Source organism: Calliopsis andreniformis, chromosome 3, assembly GCF_051401765.1.
Source record: "Calliopsis andreniformis isolate RMS-2024a chromosome 3, iyCalAndr_principal, whole genome shotgun sequence".
Lineage (NCBI taxonomy): Eukaryota > Metazoa > Arthropoda > Insecta > Hymenoptera > Andrenidae > Calliopsis > Calliopsis andreniformis.
Genome location: NC_135064.1, coordinates 19,753,390 through 19,780,710, shown reverse-complemented (window position 1 = coordinate 19,780,710; position 27,321 = coordinate 19,753,390). Strand labels below are relative to the sequence as shown.

Sequence of the window (27,321 nt, the reverse complement as noted above, 5' to 3'; positions counted from 1 at the left end):
CGCGATCGTATTGCATAGATACTATTACGTGACGTAAACAAGGTTAAGCTCGTACAACATCGTAGAACGTAGTGGCATGACGTCACATGTTGTTAACCCTCAATCGTACGTCAACTTTACAGTACATTCGTGTTTATTCGTGTTAAAGTGAATAAATAGTGTGTGTTCTCGTAAGTTTACGCGTTCTTTAACTAGATCAAAGGAATGCGAAAGCGACGTTTAGATGGAGGTTAGAATTCGTCTCTCTGCGTTTCGCGAAATTGATTTTTTCCTTGGGACCAACGATTCGATTCGAAATGATATTTTAGGAGCGGGGGAAGATTCCTCCCGGGAATTTTATACGATAAACCGTTTTATTTTAATAATTGTGTGTGCGTGTATTTTGTACAATATAATAATAATAATTATAGTAGCAATAGAAGTAGTAGTAGAATAATAGTAGTAGAAGTAGTAGTAGTAGTAGAACAGCTGAGAAGTAGTAACAGCGTGTTGTATCTCGCCGGAATCCTCGCCATTATAGGTTAGGTCATCCGCGGGCAGACGTGACAGCAGCGTGTAGGCGTCCTCCGCTATCTCGCGACGTCCTCTCGGTACCGTTATGGTGTCGCGCGAGGCTCGAGACGAAAAGCCACCTATAACGGCGAGATTCTGGGACAATGGGGCGCCATTGTTGCCTCTACTGCCGCCACGACTATATTCGACGGTTCGAAGGATGTTTCGAGATTGATTGATGATCGATCGTTTGAATTTGCGGTTAGGTTTCGGTTCTCCAGAAGAGGCTTCTATTCCTCCTCTTCCTCCTCCTCCTCCTCCTCTTCTTCCTCTTCTTCTTCTTCCTCCTCTTCCTCCTCCTCCTCTTCCTCTTCCTCCTCCTCGGCCTCCTCCTTCTTTTCTTTTCCTCCCTCTTCCTCCTCCTCTTCCTCCTCCTCCTCCTCTTCTTCCTCCTCTTCTTCGAATTGTGGCTCCTCCAGTTCTTCGTCCTCAGCCGCAGCCTTCACGTCTTCTTCGCCCTCTGGGGACTCGGGGTCTCCAGGCTTCTTGCCTGGCCTCTCTCCGAACCATTTCGGCAACTTCGCTGTTTTGCAGAAATTGATACGTCATTATCGGTCGTTCTCGAAGGGAGCTCTTTCTGATTGCGCAGCTCGAACGATGATAGCGAGGATTTTAGATACCTACTTTTTTCTCGCGAAAGAAACTGCAAGGCCAGCTTATTTTTCAGAGTAAAATTGAGCTTAGAATGTGAAAGTCAATATTTGAGAATTTCAAATACTGGTTAACCAGTGGTCTGTGGATTAACATTGACCTCCGTTTTTTCATAAAAAATTCTGTTCCAAGATCCCCTTTTTCAAGCTGCAATTTTTCCCTCTCGGAGTACACAGACAAGGTAGTTAACAACACAGTCGGCTGTTTATCTTTTAAAGGAACACACAAAGTGTTGATATTTGCAAACGGCTGGTCTTTCTCCGAGAAATGAAACCGGTATGGTATCAGGAAGGTACGGGCACACTCCAATTTCGCGAAAACTTTTCTCCTCCTCGCTTTCCACCGAACGAGCTGCTTCGACAATGTCAAAATATACTTCTCTCTGTGGCCGTTGAAGTTTTGACCCAGTTTCCAGAAAACGTTCTGGTCAGGTTTCAAGACCCGTGTCTCGAGCAAACGCGCACGACAACGGCACGGTGAAATAATAAACGCGCGGAAAACAATGGAACGCTTTTCGCCTTGGTACACCGAGTATCTTCCTGCTATTCCCGACAAACAACTCTGAAACTACTTTCAACCTGTTGAACGGAAAATTCTCCGTTGGACTCACGAAGGAACACAGTTCCTAGCTACGGGGTTTGTTTAAACTTCTACTCACTTTGTACCCTTAGCCTGTTAACCGACGAAGTTAACTTGGGTGAAAATACCTCCAGATTGAGCAAAACAAATTTAGACGCGAAAGTTTCATAGTAACACTTATACTTCGAACCGAGTCAGTTGATTTAGTTGAGTTTCTAAGCCCTCACTGCCCTAATCGGTAATTATAGCAGTAGTAGCTTTATTAATTATATTTGAGAGAGTGTAGAATTATTTTAAAGCTATATTTCTTATTTATGAATTACTGAAAATCTTGATTGTTGCAGGAATAAAGGAAATGAAAATACGAGCAAGCATGGAGGTAATCAATGAAACCCTGAAACTTCTATCTTCGCTTCTATTATCAGGTACGACTCGATTTATTCTCGTTTTTAATAATAAGTACTTGTGAGTAGTGTTTTTTAATGAAATGCAATAGAGGAGGTGCTCCTAAACTCTCAGCTATTATAAATCATTCTTCATTAAAGGATTCTAATAACTCTATCATAATGTATTATAATACTAACATTATATTAAAGTTAAATTCAGAAACCTACTACTAGAATGCAAGGTGTTATATAAATAGGGATTTCGAATTCTCTGGAGACATTTTTATCCAAGTTGTAATTCGGTTGACAAGTTGAAATACCTATGAATTTAATGTCACGAATAATATTTACTAAAAATTTCACCATACGCGTTTGCTCGAAGATGATTCGAAAATACGTACTCTTTTGACGACCAAGGAATTGCTCCTTCTGCTGAGCCCACTGCTTCTCTATGGATTCCTTCTGCTGTTCGGTCAGACCCTGAAACACCAATGGACAAAATGGCATGCTAGGATACGTCGTCACACGGGGGGCACTCGCCTGGACCTCTCCCTCGGTTTTCGAGACATTGCCACTTGAATCTCTCCGTGGCGTGCCAAGGGGTTGAAGGGGTAACACGGGGTACATATCAACGAGTCCTATTTACACGTAATTCCGCTGGAGCCTTCTTCGTGACTTAACGAATCGGTTGGACGTTGAGGGAGGCACATGTCACGATCAACCAAACAACCGTTAGCTTGACATTGTCTCACGACCAGTTGTTAATGACGGATTCTCGTAACACAAAACCTTGTTGTATTCTCTGGTTACGTAAACTGGGCGTTAGTCACTTGACAGAGATGTCGGGGTGTGACGAATCTTAAACGAAAGCGTGTGGTTGAGTGGTGAAGATCGTATTGAGTGAGAGTGTCTTGAGAATCGTAGAGCAAGGACATAATAAAAAGAAAAAGATAGTCGTGTCTTGAGGTTTGTGTTTAGCGTGGTTTGATGATGACTATTCTCGTTGAACCATTTGCTTTGATAGCGTATCTTCCGAGGGTAGAAAAAATTATAAATAAATGTCTATTGATGTTGCCAGGCGCAAATCAACGCAAATGGAATCATGAACGATCGTATCTATTGTTCGAAGGTCTGCAGTAAATTGTGCGGGACTAATTCGTGAGCATTGTGTTCACGTTCGCCCTGGTAATGAATCACGATGAATATCAGGGACCAAAGCTCGTGCGCTGTACTTTGTTGATGAAACAAACGCGAGTGTGGCAACGTTTTCGATGCTCTTTGGTGTGTTCTGGTTGTGCTATTTAGTAAATGGGGATCCAACACGAATTAGAAACACGATCGCTATGACGATCCTGTGGGGTGAGCAAGAAGAGGGATTGGGTGGATTTTCAACCAGCAACGCAAGCAAGAGGGGTGGTACACTAACAGAGAGGAGGGGGGAGAGAGAGTGCTCGAGAAGACTCACTTTTGGTGCGCTTCATGAACTGTTCTGTTTTCTGTTTCCACAGTTTCTCGTTGGACTCCGCTAGAAGCGTGTCATAGCCCTGCGATTCAATCGATATTCTTCACTAATCGCTCGTTTCTCTATAGCTACTACTTCCTAACCAACTCTGTCGCTTATTCTTTTTCATTTTCTCTATTTTATTTTTCACTTTCCCACGTGGACCAAGGCCCAGCCATTTGAACAAAGTTCAATGAGGTTTGTGATTGTTTAAGTAACGTGGGATCTAATATTCTGGCTTTCGATTGGTCAAATCGTTTTTCAATCAGATTAGGCGAGCGTTCGAAGAATCAGCGACGGATTTAATCAGTAAAGGGCATACTTACACCTTCGAAGAGCTTCTTCTTGTCATCGTAGGACCTGGTATCCACACGACGTTCGTATTTGGAGGCAACTTGGATCTTGGGCTAAGGAAAAAAATCAGTATTAACCGGAAAGCTATTAAATGTTTCGAGATTCTTACTGTGGTAGTACTTACAGGGTACTTGCCAGTGAGGGCTTCGGGATCGAGACCTTTCTTCAAAGCCTTGTGCCTCAATTGCTGCTTCTGACGTTCCTTTAATTCTTTAAGCTAAAATGAAACATGAAAGTTAATCGTAAAATAATATGAAATTGCTAGTTGCAGACGTTCCATTTTTTCGTTATATTATAGAAGCAGTGAAGATGAAAATACATTATAGAGGTACTTACGTCATAGTCCTGGCGTTTCTGGCGCTCCTCAAGATCGTATTTCTCGGTTTCCAACTTGACAATGGTATCCCAGAGTTCATTAGCCTTGGACCGTAGCTTCTCAATGGACAGGTTATCGATTTCCAAGGGTTTGATGCGAATGCTCAGCGAGATTTTCTTCTCTTCTTCGAGCTGTTCTTTCGTCTTGTTGCGCTCCAGTTGCGCCGACGTAAGGTTACCCTGTATCGAGCGGAAAAGTACATTAGCTACCCCGGAACAGAGATTCGGAACACGCCACACTGCGATTCATCTATTCTCTGAAACTATACGAACTGCCAGATCTTTCCTGGTGATGGTGAAGTTAGGACCCTTCTTGCTTTGATCCTTCATCGCTTGCATCATAGCCTGACGTTTCTTTTCTGATTCTTCCAGACGCCTGCGTGAATAATCCTTTCGATCAATCTTCCGCTATAAACGCGGAGCACGAGGGATCGGGTAATGGAGAACATACGTACCTTCTCTTTTCCTCTATATCACGTTGTTTCTTCTCCTCTGGGGATTAGAAAAATAGTTAGTGAGTCGGGGTGAGCTTAAAGTAGGCTCCACTAAACGATATCGCGCGCTACTATCATAATAGAAGACACTAGTATACAAGTGTCTAGTTATAGTTACATTTTGTTCCAAAAATTTTAATATTGAGATTTTTCAAAATTCCAGATTCACGTTATTTGAGACATTTAAGATTTGTATCTTCCAAATTTTCGTCCATTTGTCACAAAATGTCGATGCATGCTGCATTCAAATGCCATTCGTCTGGAATCCCTTTTAAGAAGTTCTGGTATCGCGCAAGTAGCAAGAAATTGGCGATTCTGTGATAGCAGGGCGCGATATTTGTCAGAGGATCGTATGGGCACTGAAACGCGATAAAGTGGGATAAAGCTCACCGATTTCGCGTTGGCGACGTTCTTCCTCTTCCTTCTTTTTCTGAGCCAATCTCTTCTCCTCGTCCGCGCGAGTGATCTTGCGCTTCGCTTGCTTCTCCTGCGTAGGACACATAAAAGGGCCGATAAAAGATACATGGGAAGACGGTAACGGTCCACTGGGAATCCCCGTGGCTAGTGTATAACATAGAGAGGGTGAAGACCGTTTGCGCTGTTACGAACCTTCAATCTCTTCAGCTCCTCCTCCTCCTTGGCTCTCTGCTTTCGCCATTCTGCGATGTATTCCTTGAGCTGTTCGTCTAGGTCACTCCTCTTCTGTTCCTGCCTCTGTAGTGTCGTTCACCGAGAAAAGAAACGTCGGGGAATGGTAAATACGCGTCGCGTCTAAATCACTCCCGATATCGTATCTACGAGATCCCAGGGATCTCTCCTCACCTTCATAAACTCGGGATTCTCCCCAGAGTCCCTGATGTAGGCCGGAACGAAAACAAAAGTAACTCTCTTTAGTTGTTGCCCGCCTCGTCCTCCGGAGAGATCTCGCAAGATCTTCCAGAACTCCGTACGCCACTCTCACGTTCCACTTTCGATTATTTATTACACTTCATCCATTCTCTCTCGTGGCGAATAATTCTTTTCTTTTCCTTTTTTTTTCCATTTTTTAAAATTCTTTTTTTTTTCTGCGCTTCTCTTTGACTTTTCCCCTGCCCTTTACCTTTCGTCGCGCAACACGCAAACAGCCAGACAAACAGACAGACAGACGCAAACGGACGGACGCACGGACAGACAGAGAAAGTGTACGAAAGCGCATGGATAGAAGAAGATTAGGTGCGCAGTGTGAGAAAGAAGAAAAGTTCGCCGGAGCATGGGAAATGGATCAGTTGGAAAAAATCTGTTAGAATCGGAGGATATTTGCAAATAGATGAGAGGGTCTGTGGGAAATGTCTGAGTTTCAATTTTGTATTGAAAATTGAATCTATACGTACTAGGTTTATGCTAAAATAAATATGGTGTCTGGAGTTACTAGTGTTTTTACTTTAAAAAAGTGATAAATGGTAGTAGATAATTTTAAGACACTACTGAATCTTTTCTAAAGAAATCAGCACTGGTAAATTAATATTATAGATCATTAAAAGAGACATTAAAATAAAAAGTGCGATAAAATGTAGTAGAGTTCTACTAGAAGGAAAATACGCTTTCTTGCAATAGTCGAACATTACATTATTAGAAATTTGGAAACTCTTCAAAGATTTCGGAATTCATATTCCCTCGTGTGGGAACGCGATAGATTATATTGCATGAGGTGGATCGAATCCAGGACCATTTGAGCGTAAGGGAAGGATCTCTAATTTTAAAGATGATTCCTCGGTGACAAGAAATAGACGCTTGATTCTTGGATCGCAGGGATCGCTGGGACACATCGTTTAGTTTTTAGCTGAGAAAAAGTGGCACGAAGCCGCTCTTGAGAACAAGCGATCAAGCATTTTTCACAGAAGCGATTTAGCAGGTTCGAAGAGAAAATTCGACAAATCTGAGCAGCGTACAATGAGAACAAGAATAATCGTGTCTGAAACAAAACTGAGGCAGTAAATAGAAACTATAAAAAAATTCAAAATATTAAATCCATGTAAATGAATCGAAAATGCTCTAACATAGTTAAGAACAACGAAAATTTGAAAGCGCTATCTTCACAGTGAGAAGCTACTAACGAAACCGAGGCAAATGATTATTTTCATTTAAAACAAAAAAAAGAAAAGAAAAAAGATGATGTCAGAGGATAAACAGGATAGAAATGGAGCACAAAGATCCAGCACTCATTCTTCTCGTCAGACATTTTCTTCTTCTTTCCCAACTCAAATGCAAGCAACACACAGTCGCCACCGTTATCAGCGTCATCGCTATCATCATTCTTATTATCAATTATTATCCACAGCGTCATGAGAAAAAGCCACAGTCGAAAGCCAAGGAGCTGGCCAGTTCACATAAAAGATGAGGTTCCGACGATCGCGTCACTCGAGAGGCCACTGGATCTTCGTACACCCCTTTGAGCTTCAAATTTCTCTTTCAAATCATTTTCAAAATTAGACTAAATCCAAGCTTCACTTTGCCCTCGCAAACTAGCCACGAAAAATCACAATAGCAAGACCAACCGAATGGGACCGTTTCCAAACTTTGGTCCTGGTCAGTATTACTCGAAATCATAAACAACGTTCAACATACTTGGCAGAGCAAGCTACGATTGCGCAACCGTGTATATTATGAAACAATCCGTCGGACGGCACACGACACTGTGTCCCACGAAAATTCAGTGACCTCCCCTAACGTTTTAGCCGATCTTTCTGCGACAAAGAGACCGAAAACTTTTGAGAGGAGATTGGCTGATTATTGCTGCGGGTCGATTGATTATGGCGCAATACCAACAAAATCAACAACAGAACGTGACAAAGAGGAGCTGGACAGAGGTAGGGAGGAGAGGAGGGAAGGGTTGGTTGAACGAAGGGGTGACGAAGTAGAGAGGAGCAAGAACGAAAACGACTCGAGGAAACGCAGGACACAAAAAAACGAAACAGACACCAAATAGTTGGCTGAACACGAGATCAACGAAAACGTGGTGGAGTCATCAAATCGTTTGTATACAGTATACGTATATGGGCACACGAGATTATGTACAGAGCCGTTAATTCGTGATTAATTCAGATATAGGGAGATAGAGATAGAGAGAGAGATAGAGACAGAGAAAAAGAGACAAAAAGAAAAACACGAGGGGGTGGGGTTGAAAGAAACAGAGATACACGAGCTGGGGGTTGGGGGTGTTGCTTCGAGCACTGATCACGAATTATTAAACTCATTTATTTGGCAGGATCGAGACTTCGGTGGTACATTAAACACGGATGATAACATACATGGTGTATTGAACAATTGTGACATGAAACGGTCTACGTATAACGCGGGGAAGTTTCTTTTTTTTCTTGGAATAACGAAGAATAAATTGAAAGGAGTTTTCACACGTTTTCACTATTGTAGTAACGTGAAAGATTGAGTTACATATAATACGGAGAAGTTTTTGGAAAAAAATAGGCACTGTTAAGGGGTGTTTCCATTTGACGGAAGTTTGTCATAAGAAGTTTTGAAAAGAAATTTTTTGTACAGATTTAGTATTCAAAATGTGTCCTGAATGTTTTCTGGATAACATTATTATTAGTTACGTTTACATTTCAAATACAGGTTCACATGTATAAAAGAATATTCCCAAGAACTGATCTTATAAACATAGCTCCAAATGAGAACAGCCCCGCAAAAAAAGGATCTTTCGACAAGTTTCACAAAAAAAAAGACTGACTAAGTTGTAACACCTGTAGGATTCCTGAATCCGAAAGGAAGGAATGAACTTGTCCTCGACCTCCTAAATTCTCCTTATCTGGACAGCGAAATTGTTGATCTCTTTAATAGCTCGGTGCAAAGTAAAGAACGCCCCCGAGAATGGGCTGCGTTTTTCCATCGAACGGTTTGTTCGCTAATTAGATTGCATCACCTCAGAACGTGGTACGTTTCAAACGGACACCGCAGCTTCGGTACAAGAATAAACCGCATTACGTTATCGTACACATATTTATGAAACGTTTGGCAGTGGTCCAGCCGTCGCAAGTTATAGTTAGTTGCACGCACCCCTTATGCAACTGCAGCCTGTATAACACGGTCAAAAGCCTTAAAACTTCTCATCTAAACAACTTTGTCGCTCGTAAATTACTCGACTGAGCGAATACGTCATTCCTTTCTAATTGTTGCGTTACACGGTCAAGAACCCCCAAAGAAAATTATAGTTACTCAGGTTTCCAATTTCTGGGAGTAACGTCAAACAATCGAAGGATCTGCTTTCCTCGAAAATATTTCGGCTGTGGTTGCAGTGGATGCGTTTTCTGACGAACTGATGTTCTGACGAATATGTCTGAACTTGTCTGGCTCATACGATAAATAGTTCGGACATATTTGTCAGAAAACGCATCCACTGTAATCGCAGCCATAATCTTCTGAATCATCCTTCTATGCTAAAAACATCTTCCAACTCCATAATTCTTCAATTCCTCATTCACTGAGAATACAAAAGAGCGGCAAAGTTATCAGAGACGCAGCAAAATGATTTCCCACCGTTTCCTACGAATTCCTTCTCTCGAATGATCGATAAGCTATCAAAGTCATGATCGGAAGTCTCGTTCCCGCCAAAAGCTTCGAAAGAAAGCGCGGACTTGGGGGTTGGGGGAGTGTGTGAGAGCGGCCGAAGAACAAAGGAAGTATTATTGACGTGTAAACACCCTCGAGAGAATTCAACTTACTTTTGGGACGCCCTACCCCTACAAAAAAAGAAAGGAAAGGTACATTAATAACAGTAACAATTTTTCTTTTCGTGTCTTTTAACGTGGGACTGCACAAAGCCGCGAAATGTACGCTCGATTCGCCTTTTTCTTTTTCTTTTCTCTTTCATTTTTTTTTTTTTTCTTCCCCCCCTTCCGATTTATTTGCTCTACCCACGGTTTCGAATGAGATCCTGACCCACGATCGGACGCAGAGAAAGCATCGTTAGAATCGACGACGGCCTGCCGCTGTTCCATCCGCTTTTATTCTCTTCCGTTCGTCCGTTTCTTTACGAGCAGCCGTTAGAAAAGTTTCACGCGCTCAGAGGAACGGGATGCTCGCGGCCATTTAGATTGGCTTTTTATAGAGGACGTAAAAGAGGTGAACAGGCAGCCTACCGTCTCTTTCGTCTTGAGGATCTTGTCACACCTATATATAGCGTTTCGCAAAAACTTTCCAGTTCGCTCGAGTCAGGCGCGCGAGCAAAGAATTAGGCGACTGAGATGATGCGCGGGGACAGAGTTAAGCGAAGTGTGACGAGCGAAGAATCCCTCGGCGTCGATTGAAAAGCAAAAGTGATTTGTCTCTGGGATTGAAAGTGTAGAAGAAAAGCAGCGAGTTCGTGGATTACTCGAGGCAGTTTGTTGGTGAAGATTAACTCTTTGCCTTAGAAAGGCAAAGTAATTATGTCGACGAAATTAACTTGATTTTTGGACTCTAACTTCTGAGAAGCGTTGATTTATCAATGCGTTATTTGATAGGTAGTGATTATTGAATTAATAATTTTTTTCTCCCAAAATTAACCCTGATGTAAGGAGTGTAAGAAAAATCATAGAACAAAGGGTAGTTTTCTTAGAGAAGTGTAAATTTCGAAATTTGTATATTTCAAGTCTATAGGGTTGCTATTATTCAAAAACTCTAGGTCTATCTTAGTCCTTTTGCGCAAATATTCTCGACTTTAGGCAATTGTCCCCACGTTTGTTTATCGTCATCGTTCCAACATAATTTTGCTTAATGTTTACTGCTCACAATAGGCCTCTATAATAGTATATTAACAGAAAATGAATGATGCTCCATTCAAGAAAATTAGGTTCCTCAGGATTCACCAAATATCAGAAGAAACGTGACCAAAAACCGCCATTTGCTTTTCAATCGTCTACCTTCTCTTAAAACAGCGTCTGTCCCATACGAAACGACGAAATAACCATCACACTGTATAGCAAAGGACACCTGAGGCGTGTGCATGTAGTGTATCAGAGGGGACAGGGTGGCAGCGACAGATGTATTTGTTTAACCATCGACGCAACAACAGCGGCACAACATCAAAGAACAGAGCACGATAACCATAGCGGACAGACTAACAGAGTTCACGTCAGAGACGCAACGAATCACGTGGAACAAGATCAGCCATCGTTGCTTCGTCTCTACACCATGGAAGCGTATCGGTAGACGTGTCCACCGATAGCAACGTTCGAAACAGTGAAAGCCACAACACCAACTACGACAACAAATGTACGTACAAAAAGAAATAACTGAAACAAAAAAAAAAAACTGCAAAAAGAAAAGAAAAATACACAAGGTACACAGACTGCTACCAAAAATCTGAAACACGTTCGAAAAAAGCTCCAAAGCTGAATACCACGAAGGAGCGCGAGGATGGGGTGACGATGCGCGCACTTCGCGAACAATAATTTAGAGTGCAACGAAAAAAAAAAAGAGGGAAAAAAAGATGGTGGAACGACAAGAGCGCGACGCGTTTCACGTATAAAATGGAGCAGGTGATTTTTCATCGTCACGAGCCGTAGTTCCTGCTAACGATATCAGATTACCCCGGCGTTTGACTCGAAAAATCCATCTGGTCGAACGAGAGGATTCGCGTGTCTTTTGTGGGATTGAAAAACCTTCAGGACACGAAGGGGCGGCGAGGGAGGGGTGAGATTGCTTCGAAACGTTCGCGACAACAATGGAACGAGCCTCATTACGAATTATTAAACGGGGAAAGCGCGTCGCGAGGAAGGATCGGCTTTGTCCCGCGAATTACAGGAAATTAGACGTTGCTGTGCGCGACGTTTACCGCGTGGATGATGGAATGGAACCGCGGAACGGAAATATCGGTCGGAAGCGCAGGCGGAGGGTCGTCGACGTTGAAGAGGAAACGTCTCGCTGGAGAAATGAGGGTCTCCGTGAGGAGACTTTGCAAAGTACGTGTGTACAGAGAGAACGAGAGAAGGCAAGTAAAACAGAGCGAACGTCTCACAATAGAAATCACTTTGTGCAAAAGAGACGGGCGTGGTGGACAGCGACCAGCGAGGGACAGAGACGAAAACTTGACAGCGACGATAGCGGACGAACAGATGCTCGAACAGTCAATCGTTTTTATCGATACAAGGCGGTACAACAACAGTTAGATTTTGAACAGTCAGAAAGAGAAAAAAAGAGAGATAGACAGAGACAGAGAGAAGAGAAAGAGAGAGGTGAACAGTGCCAGCAGAGGCGAGTTCTTGCAGTTCTGCCGTGGCAGAAGAAAGACTTACTCGATCTTCCTCTCGTGGTGCCTTCGATTTTCGGATTTTTCGATTCGCGTTGTCGTTTGGTCGATGGTGATTGGTGGTTTGATTGATTGGTTGGTTTTTGTGTATTGTATGTGGAGGTTCAGGCGTGGGAAGGTGGAGAGATAGAGAAAAAAAAACAGAGAAACGGAGATCATAAAACTAAGTCTGAGATAATTGTCAGGATGATTCTATTATCGAAGGGTTGACGAATCGATTGTCCTAGTGATGGTTAGCTTTTTCCCCTATGGAATCACCGAGAAATATGGCTCATGGAAGATGCAAGGATTCTGTTCCCTCGCTATAAGCTCATAAATAGTGACTATAGTGTCAATACTTAGTCAGAATGAAGCACTATTCGACTTCTGTGAAATAAGAATTCATTTAAAATAATTAAATTTTTATTTGATAGAAAACTTAGTCATTTGTGTTAGAAACAGTAAAAAAATCTAATACAAAAGAATAGGAATGGATTTTAACTTCTTTTGCTTACGAAATTAATCCAATTATTTACAATTACTTTCGAAATAATATCCCTCTGCTTTGACATGTTACTCCATATTATACTATCACTGTCTTAAAAAAATTGTATGAGTTATTGTTCTGTAAGTCTAGCAAGAAATTCTGTCATTCCTGCTTTTACTTGTTCCACTGATAAAAAAGGGGTTCTCTTGAATATAGACTTCATCTTTGAAAAGAAAACAATAACGGATAGCTAGATCTGGCAAATATAAAGGGGTCCTAAGTGCAGAAATGTTTTTTCAGCTGAAAATTACCCCACAGGCAAAATGTAAGGATTTTGCATTAAGACAACACATCAAACTGCAACGCTTTGTCTATAAAGCAGCTTTGGTTGGCAAAACATCTTTGTGTATGCTTAAGAACCCTTTGCAAAAATAAAGTCTGTTCTCAAAAGAACTACTTTTTTATTGGTACATAAAGTAAAAATAGAAACAATAAAATTCCTTGACTTTGACTTATGAAAAAAGTTACTAGACGTTAATCGTGTTAAATCAAGAGAAAACTATTTCGAAAGTAACCACGATCAATTGAGTTAATTTTCTGAATAGAAAAAGATAAAATCAGTGTCTCGTTTTTGTATCTAACCACGTATTGCGCTATCAAAGAGTCATTTCATTTTCTCTCGATCCTCTTCTAATTGAAAGAACAATATGTCTCGGTGGTTCATTTTGTCTAGAAACGACTCGATATTTTGTTTCAATGTCCATTAAATTGTTTTCGCGAAACAAGCTCCGTTAAAAATTACCCAGGCAAAATGTTGAATCGCGTTCTCGACGTGTACAGTGTAAATAAGTACCATTCTTTGAATTTTTCCAAACCCAACCTTAGATCGTGCTATCGATCAGAACAGTTTCCCTCCTGCTGGATTCACCGTACGATATCGGAGAATTAATATGCTGCTAGACATTCGGAGACACGGCGCCATTTGTCTGCTCTATTTTCGTGAGAGAACCACGACTGTTCTAATTTTAAGTTGTTCGAGAGAGATCGCTCTACATAGGAACAGCAAAAGTCATTTTTTCAATATCTTGAGTCAATGTCATTATTCAAAATATTATAAGAGAATTCTTGGAAATTTGAGACAAAATATGCATTTCCTTTTTTAGTACTTTGAGGCTTCATATCATATAGTATTGCATCAACTATACACATTGCAGTTATAATATTAACAACTAGAAAAAAATTTGAATGTACATAAAAATAAATGTCCACAAAAATTTCAAAGTATTTATGATTTTAATTGGTACTCTTGGAGGGATACTATCTTAAATATATTCGAAATATTTTTTTTCCAAAGTTACACAATGTATTTAAGAATATAAATTAATATAAAATGCAACATCTTACGAAACTGGTATAATAAAAAAAGTATTTATAATAGTATAACTTTATCTCGTTCAGTGTATCGTATTACCAGCTGCCTCAGGAGCAGATCAGATTGTTTTCTCTTTTAAAGTCGTGTAAACCGTGCAGAAGGCTGCGCCAAGCGCGTGTCCTATTTTCGTAAAAAGGACCGTGTTTCTAATTCTAACCGAGTTCGTATTTGGTGAACGAGTATAATGTTTATTACCTCGATGGCCCTGTGCCTATTGTCATAAAGTTGCACAAGTGACGATAAACATAACGATACATGCATGCTGAACTTGAATGAATTAATACAACCTAGACGCGGGGAAAATATTGCACCATTGATATTTCATAAACCCTGTAGCAGAACATAGAAACTAGTTAATTTGCTGACTGAAAATTTTGCAGCTTTGCTACTTGAAAGTAATTTTGATGATCATGATGTTTTAAATTGATGGAACCTAAGAAAAGCTCATCGATTAATCTGTGAAAATGCTTCTAAAATTAAGAAGAAATTAATGTCACGAATTTCGTAATGAAGTAATATAGTTCTATTATTTATTCAATTTTTAATGAAGTTTCTTAAGAACTAGCTTTTAAAAAACCTAAAAAAAAGACTCATGTGTCTTTAAAATTTTACAGTGCATTTTCTCTTTGACAAAGATTGAATTCCTGTAGTCATTAACATTATAACTACTACCAAATGAATTAGGTAAAGTCTGTGACGTAATTTTAAATCGACTTCCGTGTAAATGCAAATTCGTTAAAGTAAAAGAGCGATCTCTCTCGAGACTTGTCGAGAACCATAGGAATCCTAATTTCTCTAAAAGAGGGACGTTGAAAGAGAGACTAAAGCGATCTTTTGATAAAACGACACGAAGAGAGCTACTTCGATAGACTACAATTACGCCGCTCAAAAGGAGCCTAGGGTCTAACAACCGAGATCAGGATAAAAAAAAAAAGACCACGAGCACTAAAGATTCCGCGGGTGACTCTGCGCAGTAGTAGCGAACGCCTAAGCACAGACACGCCTCCGGAACTTACTTCCTGAAATGAGAAAACGAGAGAACGTGGACGTTAGAATTGTCGTATGCGAACGATTCACTAATCAACTTGCCAGAGCAACACTTACGTTTCCTCGACCACCTCCTCCTCGCTGCTGCAAAAGAGAAAATGGAAAACGAGATTTGTTAGTGTACAGGGTATAGGTAAATATACGGGGCAGTCGAGCAAACAAAAAAAACGTAATAGGGGAATGGGGGGGCTTGGGGCCAGGGGTGTGGGTGGGCGGGGGCAATTGGCACTCTCGTGGGGTTTTTTCATTTAATTGCCCACTAAAAATGCTTTTTTATTCAACACATATCAGAGCTACATTTAATCGAATTAGATCGTTCAAAAAATTCATACTATCCTTTTCTTGTATATTGCTACTAAAAATTACCTAATTTTATGCGAATAAAATATTTGATCGACGAAATGATAGTAATAAGGGTTTATTGTACTGTAACCACTTCGTTACCAGTATCCTCGTTAAAAAAATACTTTGAAAATTGAAACGTCAAAAAACCCAATAAATATTTTAAATGACTTTTACATATGTTCATTGGATTGCGTTCGAACGTGAACACGATGGAACATAAAATTGACCAGCCGCCGCGACTCTTGATTTATCACGACATTTTTGGACCCGCCTGTCCACCCAACTGAATATGGATCCAAGCCGATCCAACCGTGTGATTCACCGCTGACATGTATACACTGTTTCCATCCGTCTGTTCGAATCTTTGCACCTTAAAAATAGACGGAACGCGACTCGTTCAGGACAAAACGATCCTCCTCGACCGTGCAAAATGCTCCATTAACATTTCTAGTGAGCAACTTATTCATGTTGGGCAAAGGTGGGGTCGGATCTCGTGCAATTACAATTTTTTCCAGACGAATACACGTGGGCTTCACGGGGGTAGGGGTGTGAAGGGGTAAGGTGTTACTTTCACAGCAAAATCGAGGGGCGTTGGTACATCTATGACAAAATAATTCATCGAACGACGTAGTACACGATCTGGGGGGAGGGGTACCACAAATTACGATCTCTCATCTTACGTGGACGCTACTCATTTTCGGTGGATATTGTTCACAGTGCGACAACGATCGATTTTTGGGGTCTCTGTTATCCTCGACTTAGGTAGCGATCTGACAGAGGTGAACAATGTAACGAGAGAATCGGCGATTGTCGACCCTGCATATCGTCACTAGGGAACACTGAACGTGATCTATCGGCGACGTATTCGTTTGACGTTTCGCTGGGCTACACCCTACTATCTCTCACTTAAAGTTACGTTCTGCCTGAAATATCCCCGACATTCCCTGGCGTTCGAACGCTCCGCGGACCGGATTTCATGGATATTTCAACGGTGGCTGAGACCATTTTTCAGCCTCCGTCTCGCGCACGTGTGTCCGCCTTACGTAACTCTCAGCGTGGCTGAGCTTTATCAGATGGAACACGATTTTATTTCTTTCTTTTACAGGATCTTGCTTCCCTTTGCTGGCTTTGTTTTAGCGAATTCAAGATTGTTTAGAAATAAGGGTAGTGCAGACCTGTTATAGCTGTGACTGCTGTGAGTATTTCTGAGCCAGAGCAGAGCCTTCGAGAGCACGTAAACTATGCCTTTGGGAGGGAGAATCTTTACTGTGAAGATAGCTCGTGAATCTTAGACTTAGAGCCTTTATAGGATCCTAGGGTTTAGGGCTTTCGGAAAGTCCTGAAGCCTAGGCTCCTTGGAGGGTCCTGAGAGTTAGGATACTTAAGGTCTTTTGAGTATACTGAAACTTAGGGTTCTTAAAACAGTTATATAGGTTGTTTTGTGATTTCCCTAGCCCTTGGTTTTGCTCTTGGCTCTATTTAATGTATAATCAAATATGCTCTTGCTTTTGAGATAGTTCTACTGTTAGCTGTAAGGTCTGCAATACACAATAACAACAATATCTGTAATTTCTAGTTTACGCCAATGAGAAAATTCTTATTAGATTGACAAGATCTTGTGATAAAAGTGAATCCAAACATGACCTCAGGTAACTTATTTCGAATTCAGTCTACATTTGAATTACTCTTCCTTTACTCGAATTCATTGGTAAGAACCGCCCACCTAGTCCCAAACAATTTTAACTGAGTTCCTATTGAAGCTATACATGGACAACTTTTAATCAAAAAGATCTTACCCACTCCATTGAAAAGTCTCTCATTGACATAAAATAGTAATTACAGAAAACTTCACTTTTCTGGTGGCACATGTTCCAACTACTTAATCCAATCATCGAGTCCAAGCAGTCTGAACTCTTCCTGGATCGGTCCCAACAAGTGATTGGGCCAAGTCTTGTCAGACTAATAATTCGCGACATTTCAGCAGCAATCTAAGGAAACACCACTACACTTAAACGAAAGACAACGACTGTAGAACGTCAGGGAATGTCGAGACTTAAACTGATTATTTTATACGCTCACTTTGCGATTAATTTTAATACTTACGAATATTGGTCCTCATCGTCAGACATGTTTGCGGGTGGTTAAGGCGCTGCAACATGCAAACAGATCACCTCGTTAACACAACGCCTTGTTGCTCCTCGATCACGGTATCACCAGCGAAGCGAAAAGGACGACCAAATCGTCTACGTCGAAGCCAATTCACGATTTCCGGCGGAGAAACGACTCTCCCCCGTTCACAGGCTCGAGTGCTGAATTCTTTCTCGCGAAAGAAAAATACCGAAATCACTCGCGAACGGGAATTCCGAGAAATCCAATAAATCCTTGCGCAGGGCAATCAGGATCGTCCATTTCCCTTCGTTCGTGGAGCACTTCTCGCGGAAAATTTGAAATAAACAAACCGGAAAAGGGACGCTGGGAAGGGAAACGGGTGGCGTTGGGGGTGGGGGTGGGGAAAGGGGTTGGCGAGTATCGAGCATAAATCGAACCTTGCTGGCGCGCGCGAGAGAGAGAGGTGAAGAGCTAGAAAAGAAAGGAAGTCGAAGGGGCGAGACGATGCACTGGTGCAAAGGTAATCTGATATTCTGAGACGAGAAAGAGAGTGCCAGTTTGCTAACCCTGGCCGCAAGCTCGACGTCGCAAGCTCTATAAGGAGCCCATCCCCTTCTCTTCCTCGTCATTCTAATTTTAGAAAACCGACTCTCTCGCTCTTCCTCTGTCTCCCCCTTCGTTCGTTCATCGTGCAGCCTCTCTTTCTCCCCCTTTTTCTCTTTCGCCTCCCTCGCTCTCTATGGAGAACCCTCCTCCTCGTCTCCGTTGCCGTTACTCCTGCATCGAACTTTCCGAGCACTTCCTGTCCCGAACTCGAGCCTCGACTTCCATGCCGTTTTTGCTCGAGCTCTATCAACCGAATTGCTCTGCCTCCTCAATTATTTGTTTAGTGTGTCCCCCTTGTGCGCTGCATTAATTTACCCTCTTTAAATTAAACGGTAATGGGCATCGGTCATATCGTCGATGGCAGTCGGGGGTTGGTTAGAGATCGAATGCTTTAGTTTCCTGGTGTACCTCCCACGATACAATGTTATGACATTGTTAGAGCAGGAACAGTATTATGTAATTGCGCGCGTCACAGAGGAATGTCTTGAAACGGGATATTTGACGCGCGTCTATAGCCATCGCGGCGCCAACGCGTTTCGTGTCTATATCGGTACTCTCTTCGACCCGCCATATTTGGAAAATTGAAACAATTTCTGTGGGCGATTAACCGAGCGTCGAACTTGAGACGAATTTTACAAATTTTTAGTTAACCATTTCCAGTGAGAGATATTGAAACTCGTTTCTATAAAACTACAAAGTACCCCACTATTATCAAGAATAAAAAATATTGGACCTAAAAAAAAACTTTTAAATTTAAAAATACCAGGTCTTATAGATTCTCTATATTCACTATTAAATGAAAAATCGTTCACGATACCAAGGTAGTTTGCAACTTCCTAATCTCTGAAATGATCAAACGCGTCACGTGGCCGCATCATGGCAGAACGGAAGCCAAACTCCTCCACAGCTGGCGAGAACTTCGCTCGTGCATTGTTTAAGCTTCCCCGCGGAAATTCGAATGTTCCCTCGCACGGAGTTTCCCTTTCGACCTCTGAAGTTCTGCCCGAGGGTCACTGCTACGCGTCGAGTCCAAACGTTTCAGTAGATTAAGCAGTGGCTTGGTCAGCCGCCACTCGTGGCGAAGAGTTTCGATAGAGGCAGTCGTGCGATCCTCGCGAGCCGAATCTCCAATCGACGGCTCCGAGCCACTTGCAACCCCGTTTACCCTCTACTCCACAGTTAACTTCTCGACACGGTAATCGAGAAAGGGTTGGATACCTGGGAACTCGCTGACCTTTCACCCTTCGGACTCGTCCTAGACTAGCAACTCCAGGCTCGGTCTCTGATGTTTTGCACACTTGCACACTTCCTTTTCCAGTCCCCCTCCTTTCGATTCGAGGTGCATCGACGGTGGGGGACAACTCGAAGAAGGTAACGGCAACGAAGACGAGAAAGCTGAACGCACTAACGAAGCATGGCAAGCTCACTAATTAAACGGAGAACGTAGAGGCGCACCACCGAGTTCGAACAATCTCGTTATCACTAGTTAACTGATATACATAGATATTAGGAGAAACATTGAACACAATGAAGAAATATTTAGAAACTTACACTCGAACGGTGTCAATGTGTGGCTATGTGTGTGGACGTGTGGGTGGGTGGGAGAAGTGTGTGTAATGTGTGGTATGAGGGTTCGCCTCGGGGCACCAGCCGAGCAACAGATGCTTCCAACAGGCACGCACGAAGAGCTTTTGCTGGTGGAATGTGGAGTCCGCGACAGCTCGAGCGGCTCTGAAGTCCTGCGAGCAGAATCTGGACAGCACCAAGACTCGGTGAACGATGCCTGCTCGGATTCGGCCGACTCGATCGCTCCCTTTCGTTTTCGCTATTAATAGATGGCAGATACACGTCCGTGGGGCGCGAGCGTGATACGATCCTGGCACGCTACTATTTTCGTCCCTTCTTAGATCCCGTGTGGATCGCCCGCTCTGTCGTGGACCCCTTTTGCCTGTTCCGCCCCCGCAGCGGTGCTGTCCAACACGGATCGACGATTCGCGACTAATTACTGTTATTGACGTCTTTGTTGCGCAAGGTGCAGGGATGCATGGTCATAGGTGGACTGGCGGATGGATGGATGAGGGGACAAATGAGTAAGTGGACACGTCGTTTGGTGAATAGATAAGTGGGTGAGATGTTAACGAAGTAGATGCATATGTAAATCAGTGGAAATAGAGATGTGTATTAAATAGAAATAAAAATAATACTCATGTGTGTATGGATCTTTGAAGTAGTAGAGTGTTACTGAACTAGCTGACAGCCACTTTATTAATTGAAGTTAGAGAAGTGTAGCAAATAACTAAATGGATCGATACGTGTAGAATTTCATAATATAGACATCTAGATACATGAATAACTAACAATAAGTAGAAACTATATAGCATATAAATATCTAAAAGCAGAGGAATAAGAGTTCTCTTACTATGTCTTATCTAGGTATTAAAGACTCAGCTTAACCTTAAAGTAAAGCCAAGTATAATCATTAGAGTGAGAGTAGTGAAAGATAATAGAGTAGGTGGCGAGTTTGAAGAAGAAATAGGATTGGCGAGCACCTACGTATGTATGAAGGAAAATAGTGGTAGAGGAGATAGGAGCTTGAAATTTAGAAGTGGAAGATGTGGGATATGCGTTAGTAGGATCAAAAGTCGTGGAATGAAGGGTCGTACAAATGGGAGTGTATGCAAGTGGATAGAGTCTTATAACCGGGTAACATGGATAGAAAACCCGTCTCCATTTGGCGCCATCCAATCTACTTTTGCGAGGAAGAGAGATGAATATAATAAGAGACGAAAGGTTTAGATACGTTGAATGCAAAAAGTAAAAGAGTAAAGATTGAGAGACGAGAAGCTGCTGGCTGACGTAAAATGGATGAGGAGAGGGATAATTGGAAGGGAAACATGAATTTTGAATACATTGATTAAGAGTTTAGCCACAGGGGGAACTTCTTATCGTTACTCAAAATCAGCTTTGTATCTATCGTGTGAACCCTGTCTAAACTTGGTTAATAATGCACTCTACTAGGGAAACAATTTATCTAGTCTGAGGTCTGTGAAACTCCTTTCAATACTATTAGAAAATAGATCAAATGAAAATGTATAAGCTTGCAATTCTGATCAAAAGAATCAATTTAAGATCAAAAGTAAGACAATTTAAGAATTGAAATATGTGTCTTCGAAATGTTAAAAAATTTGCATTAAATTATTCCAGATATAAAGTAACTAAATACCATAAAACCAAAAATAAGCAATATTCTATTATTTGCAACTACCATCATCTTTTGGTCCAACTGTACATTTCTTATTTATGGCGTTCGGATCCTGAACTCCAGGTAATTGGCATTAACTGTTTAGCAACTTGGGGGAACTTGGTAGGAGTATAGATCTTACATCGTCTACTTTCACCTTACGAACTTCTATATTTGATACATGTTACAGTTGACTCTGCGAGTCTTGAGTAAGCCCTTCAACAGTTCAGCAAGTCCCGTCAACTCCCATTATTAGGAGTTAATTGATCTATTTGAGCTACACAGTATAACTGGATTATTTTGGACTCTCACCAACATTATTCAATTTTCCGTAACTTCACGTTTAATCCTTTCGCTGCAACGCTATTCAGCCTCCATATTTCTACAATTTTCTAATAAAATTAAACAATATCGAACATATTTTTACTACATCCTCTACCACAATCTACTCAACTGCCCCACAATCTTAAATCAACTTATACACAAATATCATCCATATACAGGACCCCTTTTCTTCATTCTCTTACAGAATTCACACATCTAAAAGTTCCTCTATTAAAAAAAAGTTTCTGGAGTACCGTTATACTTATTTGAAAGAAATATAACTTCGAACTCGCGAATTCCTCATATCAAATTCTCCTACTCCATCGTAAGAACTGTAATTTCAGAAAAATCAGACTGGCGGAGCGCAGCTCTCGCGGTTTAAAAATAGCAATTTATTCGAAAGTGTACATACCAACCACTCGCGGAACCATTCCGCATTTCCTTTTCACTTCCCTTCCGGCGGTTCGCCGGCGTCAAGGAAAGGAGAAAATGGAAGTGTATTTTTAATGGTCGGTCTGGGTAAGTGTCGAGGCCGTAATTGTGGTCACATCGAGGCACGACCGTAGGGAAATTGCAGCGTATTAAAAAACGCTTTACGAATGTCATTCGAGGAGGCGGCTATTTATACCGTGAAATTCGAACGCGGTAAATTCTTCCCTCTCGGGACTTTCTCCCGCTTTCATTTTCAGAAATATCCTCTCGTCCGGCTTGAGGGGTGTAGTGTGCTCTGGAAAGAGCTCCGCGAAATATCCGTCCGCCTTATCCGCGATAAGAGGCTCGGATCTCTCGAGTAGAGATTCTGGAGATAGAATCCGAGAAATGTCGTGCGTTCATGATAAAATCCTTCGAGGAATATGATTGGCTTATTGATAAATAAATTACCGCGAAGTTAAGAATAATCGAGTTGAAAGACGTGTAAAAATATTGTTATGTCGAGGGAGAGAATTTTTATCAAAAAGAAACGTGTTATATTTTCACTATTCGATTCTGTGATTTGACTAGTTATTCGCGCGAGACGAATCTTATATATTTCTTTTATATATTCAAAAAATGCTATGCAGAAACAATAGCTTAGAGAACGAGGAAAAATTTTTCCATCGAGTCGGTTATTTCCGACGCTGATACAGCTATATTATATCTGTCTCTTGGCTATTTCGTATTTGACTTCGCACAACGGTGGACAGATTAACTGCCCACTCATCTACACGAATGTGCCACTAAACACATTTATTCTCCTGTGGCGACAGTACAAAACTGATCCTCAGTTCTTCGTTCAATCGAACTTGCGGAAAACAACGTAAGCCAAATTTTGTAAAAGATTGAATTTATAGTTTCATTAACATCGCTATCACGAAAGTAATAGAGAAAACAATTTTCAATATTAAGTTAATAAGAACGTATTATTAGCTCTTTTGCTATTGAAATGATGCCAAAACGTAAATTGGTTTCGCCAAGAAATCAACATTGTATGAAAATCCCCAACAATATCTCCTAATCAACCTAAAAAAAATGGTCAGCTAAGAACCCTTAAATTCTACACTCTACTCTAAACACACTCATCCAATGTACTCTTCAGAGGACTAAACCAACCCTTCAGACAATTCCTCTACTGCCACTCACCCCAGCGGCCAACGCAAACAAAACACAAATTAATTAAATCCGCAAATGAACTCCAAATATAACTCACGCAGAAACTCCTATTCTCACGCAGGGTCTAAAAAAAGCTAGCCAATGGGCAAGGCCGGCGACGCGTTAACAAGGGGGATGAATCCCTTAAAGGAGCCCTAGGAGGCGTCAGTAGTCACGGGGAATCCTAAAACGAGGAAATCCCCGTGCAATCGTGACGAATGGTTTGACCAGCCCTCGAGTAGGAGGTTGGTAGTTCGGGGCAGCTGTGTCCGTGAATAAAAAAAGCCCGACGGGCAGCGTTGTGTTGTGGAAACGGGAGCAGCGGCCGAGCCGACGAAATAGGAGCCGCGATAAACGAATGTGGGTTGGCCCTCCGAGACCTTGGCGAAGGTGGAGGTGGCAGAGAGAGGGACGTCGAGAGGAAGGAGGCTACCTTATCAGAGGCAGCCTGGAGGTTGAAACTACGGCCGCGTGGTCGGCGTCGAGCCACGAGGCGGCTCCTTATATGGAGGGGGCCACGCCGTGGAGAGGGCGCCGCGACGCTCGAGTATAAAGTTCCACGACGCCGAGGAGCACGGCTCACATCGCGTCAAAAAGCTCGTCTCCTCGTTCTGGTCATGATAGCGGATTAATCGCTCCTCGTAACGTCGCGCTGCTAACGTTAACTTTTACGCCCACGTAATTCAAGCCCCCCGCCCTCCCCCAGCTGATCTCCCACTAAAATTTTATCGTCCAATTTCGACAACTCAGACTCGAAATCGAAGTCGGACGATCCTACGGAGCGCTTCAATTTCGCCATAAATAATACAAGAGGAATTTTATCCGCTCTAAAGTGAGTTTTATCGGAACGAGCCTGGGTTCGTTTAACGAGATTATGTTAGTTATGGTATTACTTCGTGCGATGCTATTAACCCGCTGAAAGTCATTAAACCGCTAATGGCGTTAATTAATGCCGGATGAAACGAGTTGAATGGTTAACTGAATTTCCGGTAACGGTGGAATATGTAGCTGCGATCTCTGAAGCGACTCGAAACGGTTCGATGTTAAAATAACGAACATTTTTTTGAAGTCTTGAAAGCTTTTGAAAGCTTTTGAAAGCTTTTGAATAAAATTGGATAGCCTGCAATTTTAGAAAGCGGGCGCATGAATATAAATCACTGAAGAGATTTCGGTAGGAGCCAGAATTTACGTAATTCTAAAAAAAAAATGAAATAAATTTTCTCGAATGACATCAGTAACAAAGTCTGGAGGTCGAGTATTAAGGGACTTTAGAATAGATTAGATAAAAATACTATGCAGTTTGTTTCATTTAATCTTATTTATATTTATTAACGCATAGCCAGAACTATAATTAACATTTAAAAATATCGATGTTAATAAATTAATATAATACTTTAAGCTTAAACAAAATTAAATTCGTGCATTATTATACAGAATCAACATTTGCGAAAAGCAATCTATTTCATAACATGCATTTAGAGTTGTCCTTAATGTGTTCACGAAACAAATGTAGAATATGACTCTTGGATATTTGTATTGGATCCAAGTCAAAAACAAAATACTTTACGGGCAGTTTTCAACAGTTACAAGTATAACATGTCATTTCATTTTGTATCTCACTTTTTACTTGTTATTTCTTGTGCAGTAAAGCAGCAGGTCATTAACATTCGCAATTAGAATTGTTAAAAAAAAATTCTATTAATTACGGTGTCTTACAATATTAGGTACAATTGGTTTTTTGAAAGGCCTATCTTTTCCACCAAATCTCAGCTGACCTGACTCTTTTTTGCCACCAAAACCACCACCTAAAAAATTACATAAAATTGTAAAGACTATACACAAAATATATAAATTTTCAGTCAGTACAGAATTTAATTAAACATACCAAGTCTTCGTGGTTTCCAGCCTTTCATCGTACGACCACACTCAAAATCAACAAAAATTTTATGTCCTTTTAGTGTTGCATCCACACAGCGTCTAACTGCTCTCTTAGCTTCATCTTCGCTTCTCATTTCAACAAAAGCATAACCCTGAGATAAACCAGTCACAATATCAACTATAACTTTTGCAGATAGAACATCCCCATACCTAGAAAAAAACTGTGATTATTAATATTTAAAATATGCATATCATATGTACGTATGATCAGAGTACATTTGTAAGTACAATATCATACATCTTTCAAATCATATTTGGTAACTTTTGGACCAAATCTAGCCACAAATAACGTTCTTTCTGGCTTTGATTTTAATCCATGTGGAGGTTCATAATGAGCCTGTATTGCTCGACTAATAGCTTTGTCATGTGGCTCTGTGTCTGTGCCATCTATACTGCCAGCTTTTAAAGGATCATACTCTTTCGCATAAGGACTCCAGTTTTGCAATGTATCTGTCTGAAAATTAAATAACAAACTGTACCATAATATATACTTACACAATTTTGATAGTTTCGATAACCTAACCTCTAAAGTTAAATGAATGCTTAATAAATCACTGTAAAACGAAATTATTCTACCACGTTCCCCAGTATTTTCAAACTTACATGGTATAACTTTACCAAAAAACATTGTATACTCACCATTCTTGTAAACAATAAAAGCTCCAAATGACGATTGATAACAATTATTACCAATTAAATATAACCGAGGAATTCGGTTCAAAGATTTAATGTAAAATCCTCTTTCTTCGATCGTGTTACTAAGTAAAAACTTTCAAAAATCAAAAAATAGTAGCAGAACGTTTGCAATACGATACAAATCCAAACCAGAGCTGTTTCGCACACGCTGCTGCCATCTTTAGGAAATATTAGGAGAACAATTTGAAAAGTAAGGGAATAGTTCAGTGGACTATCACTTTCGTTCGAAAGCTAAAAAGAAATTGGTTCATTTTAAACAAAGAAGCATCGTTTGTGTTTCTCGAAGAATTTTGTAGAACCAGTGAGTATCACAAAAATATTGTTATTTATTTCGACCATTTTGATACTTCGATCTAGTTAGGTTATTCCATATCCTTGTTTAGACAAGGAACGGAAGAGAAGAGCCGCGATTCGGAACTCGAGATGTCAGACAACAGGTGGAACTACGGCTATTAATATAATACACAACATCGTGCCGTTTTGCGTTCTGCGGGACACTGTAGAAGACTTTATTTAAAGGCACTGGCGTGTTACATACGCGTATTTACATAATACGAATTCCTATCGCCCATGAAACTCGTATAGTCACAGTAGCGCGCCTTCGGGAATTTCGAATTCGATGGCGTATATTTTACTGGTGCTGGCGTCAATGTCGACCTTTCGGCATTTTATTGGCGTAAAATCGTAAAAGATGAATGCGTTGTACATTTATTCACGGATACAGGAATAATTGCCTAGGTAAATAACGAATGGTCAGCATTTTTCAACACAATTTTTTTGGAAAATTAAGTATTGTATGTGATCGATAACGGAGTAACCAAAAAATAGATTATTAATCGACGTATTTGAAAAATGAATTGAGACTTCGAAATTTGTTAAAATTAAGTTTATTTACAAAATTATAGTTTCATATGTCTCTTATCTATTATACCAATTTTGTGTTCAGAAGTATGAAGCTTTATTTAAAATTAGTTAATGGATTTATTTTAAATATTATGTTTTGAGTATTATGTGATCTCGATCATGCACTGCTAGAGTGCGCCATCGTTATTTTTGTGGTTATAAAGCAAAATAGCATATGTCACATATTCTTATTTTTGAGGTATTGGCGTTTGAAATTTTGAACCAAAATTTTATTGGAGTATTATAAGCTTAATTTTTTTTTAAAGTTGAACTTATGTTATCCTGCCACATCACCACAGACTTTTACGTCAGATTTTCGAATACATCAAATAATATGAGTGCACATAATCGAACATGAATAATATGAATCTCGCGATCCGCAATATGGATTAACAATTACAATATACGTAA

The 27,321-nt window shown here is 40.8% G+C and overlaps 2 protein-coding genes and 1 long non-coding RNA gene across 10 annotated transcripts; 1 reads left to right on the top strand and 2 right to left on the bottom strand.

The window, feature by feature from the left end:
• Positions 1 to 645: 645 nt before the first annotated feature.
• On the bottom strand, positions 646 to 19,872 carry Tpnt (troponin T, skeletal muscle). Of its 8 annotated transcripts, none has more exons than XM_076393446.1 (14): positions 19,731 to 19,872; positions 17,568 to 17,613; positions 15,177 to 15,203; positions 9,608 to 9,625; positions 5,715 to 5,745; positions 5,502 to 5,606; positions 5,283 to 5,379; positions 4,854 to 4,890; positions 4,672 to 4,774; positions 4,360 to 4,578; positions 4,148 to 4,240; positions 3,996 to 4,076; positions 3,634 to 3,712; positions 646 to 1,075 (listed from the first exon to the last, which is right to left on the bottom strand). In XM_076393446.1, the coding sequence occupies exons 2-14, from the start codon at positions 17,591 to 17,593 to the stop codon at positions 783 to 785; spliced, it is 1,209 nt and encodes a 402-aa protein (XP_076249561.1). In that variant the 5' UTR covers positions 17,594 to 17,613; positions 19,731 to 19,872; the 3' UTR covers positions 646 to 782. The 8 variants fall into 8 exon arrangements, with proteins under 8 accessions (XP_076249561.1, XP_076249563.1, XP_076249562.1 ...); XM_076393448.1 differs by lacking the exon at positions 3,634 to 3,712 and adding an exon at positions 2,570 to 2,648; XM_076393447.1 differs by lacking the exon at positions 19,731 to 19,872 and adding an exon at positions 18,011 to 18,151.
• A 136-nt stretch (positions 19,873 to 20,008) lies between these two features.
• Positions 20,009 to 21,296, top strand: LOC143188927 (uncharacterized). The gene is made up of 2 exons (XR_013003591.1): positions 20,009 to 20,269; positions 20,613 to 21,296. It is a non-coding gene; the product is annotated as an uncharacterized LOC143188927 (long non-coding RNA).
• A 3,382-nt stretch (positions 21,297 to 24,678) lies between these two features.
• Positions 24,679 to 26,138, bottom strand: LOC143188926 (U11/U12 small nuclear ribonucleoprotein 35 kDa protein). Its single transcript, XM_076393464.1, has 4 exons — positions 25,951 to 26,138; positions 25,550 to 25,765; positions 25,259 to 25,472; positions 24,679 to 25,178 (listed from the first exon to the last, which is right to left on the bottom strand). The coding sequence occupies exons 1-4, from the start codon at positions 25,951 to 25,953 to the stop codon at positions 25,072 to 25,074; spliced, it is 540 nt and encodes a 179-aa protein (XP_076249579.1). The 5' UTR covers positions 25,954 to 26,138; the 3' UTR covers positions 24,679 to 25,071.
• Between the last annotated feature and the right edge of the window lie 1,183 nt (positions 26,139 to 27,321).

Bases quoted from the DNA above. Each gene is read 5' to 3' on its own strand.
- Tpnt (XM_076393446.1), bottom strand. From the start codon at position 17,593: ATGTCTGACGATGAGGACCAATATTC. The intron at 5,607-5,714 runs GTGAGGAGAGAT...ACGACACTACAG, and splicing joins AGAATCCCGAGTTTATGAAG to AGGCAGGAACAGAAGAGGAG. The intron at 4,579-4,671 runs GTTCGTATAGTT...CGCTCGATACAG, and splicing joins TCACCAGGAAAGATCTGGCA to GGTAACCTTACGTCGGCGCA.
- LOC143188926 (XM_076393464.1), bottom strand. The intron at 25,473-25,549 runs GTATGATATTGT...TAATAATCACAG, and splicing joins CCAAATATGATTTGAAAGAT to TTTTTTTCTAGGTATGGGGA. The intron at 25,179-25,258 runs GTATGTTTAATT...GTAATTTTTTAG, and splicing joins CTGGAAACCACGAAGACTTG to GTGGTGGTTTTGGTGGCAAA.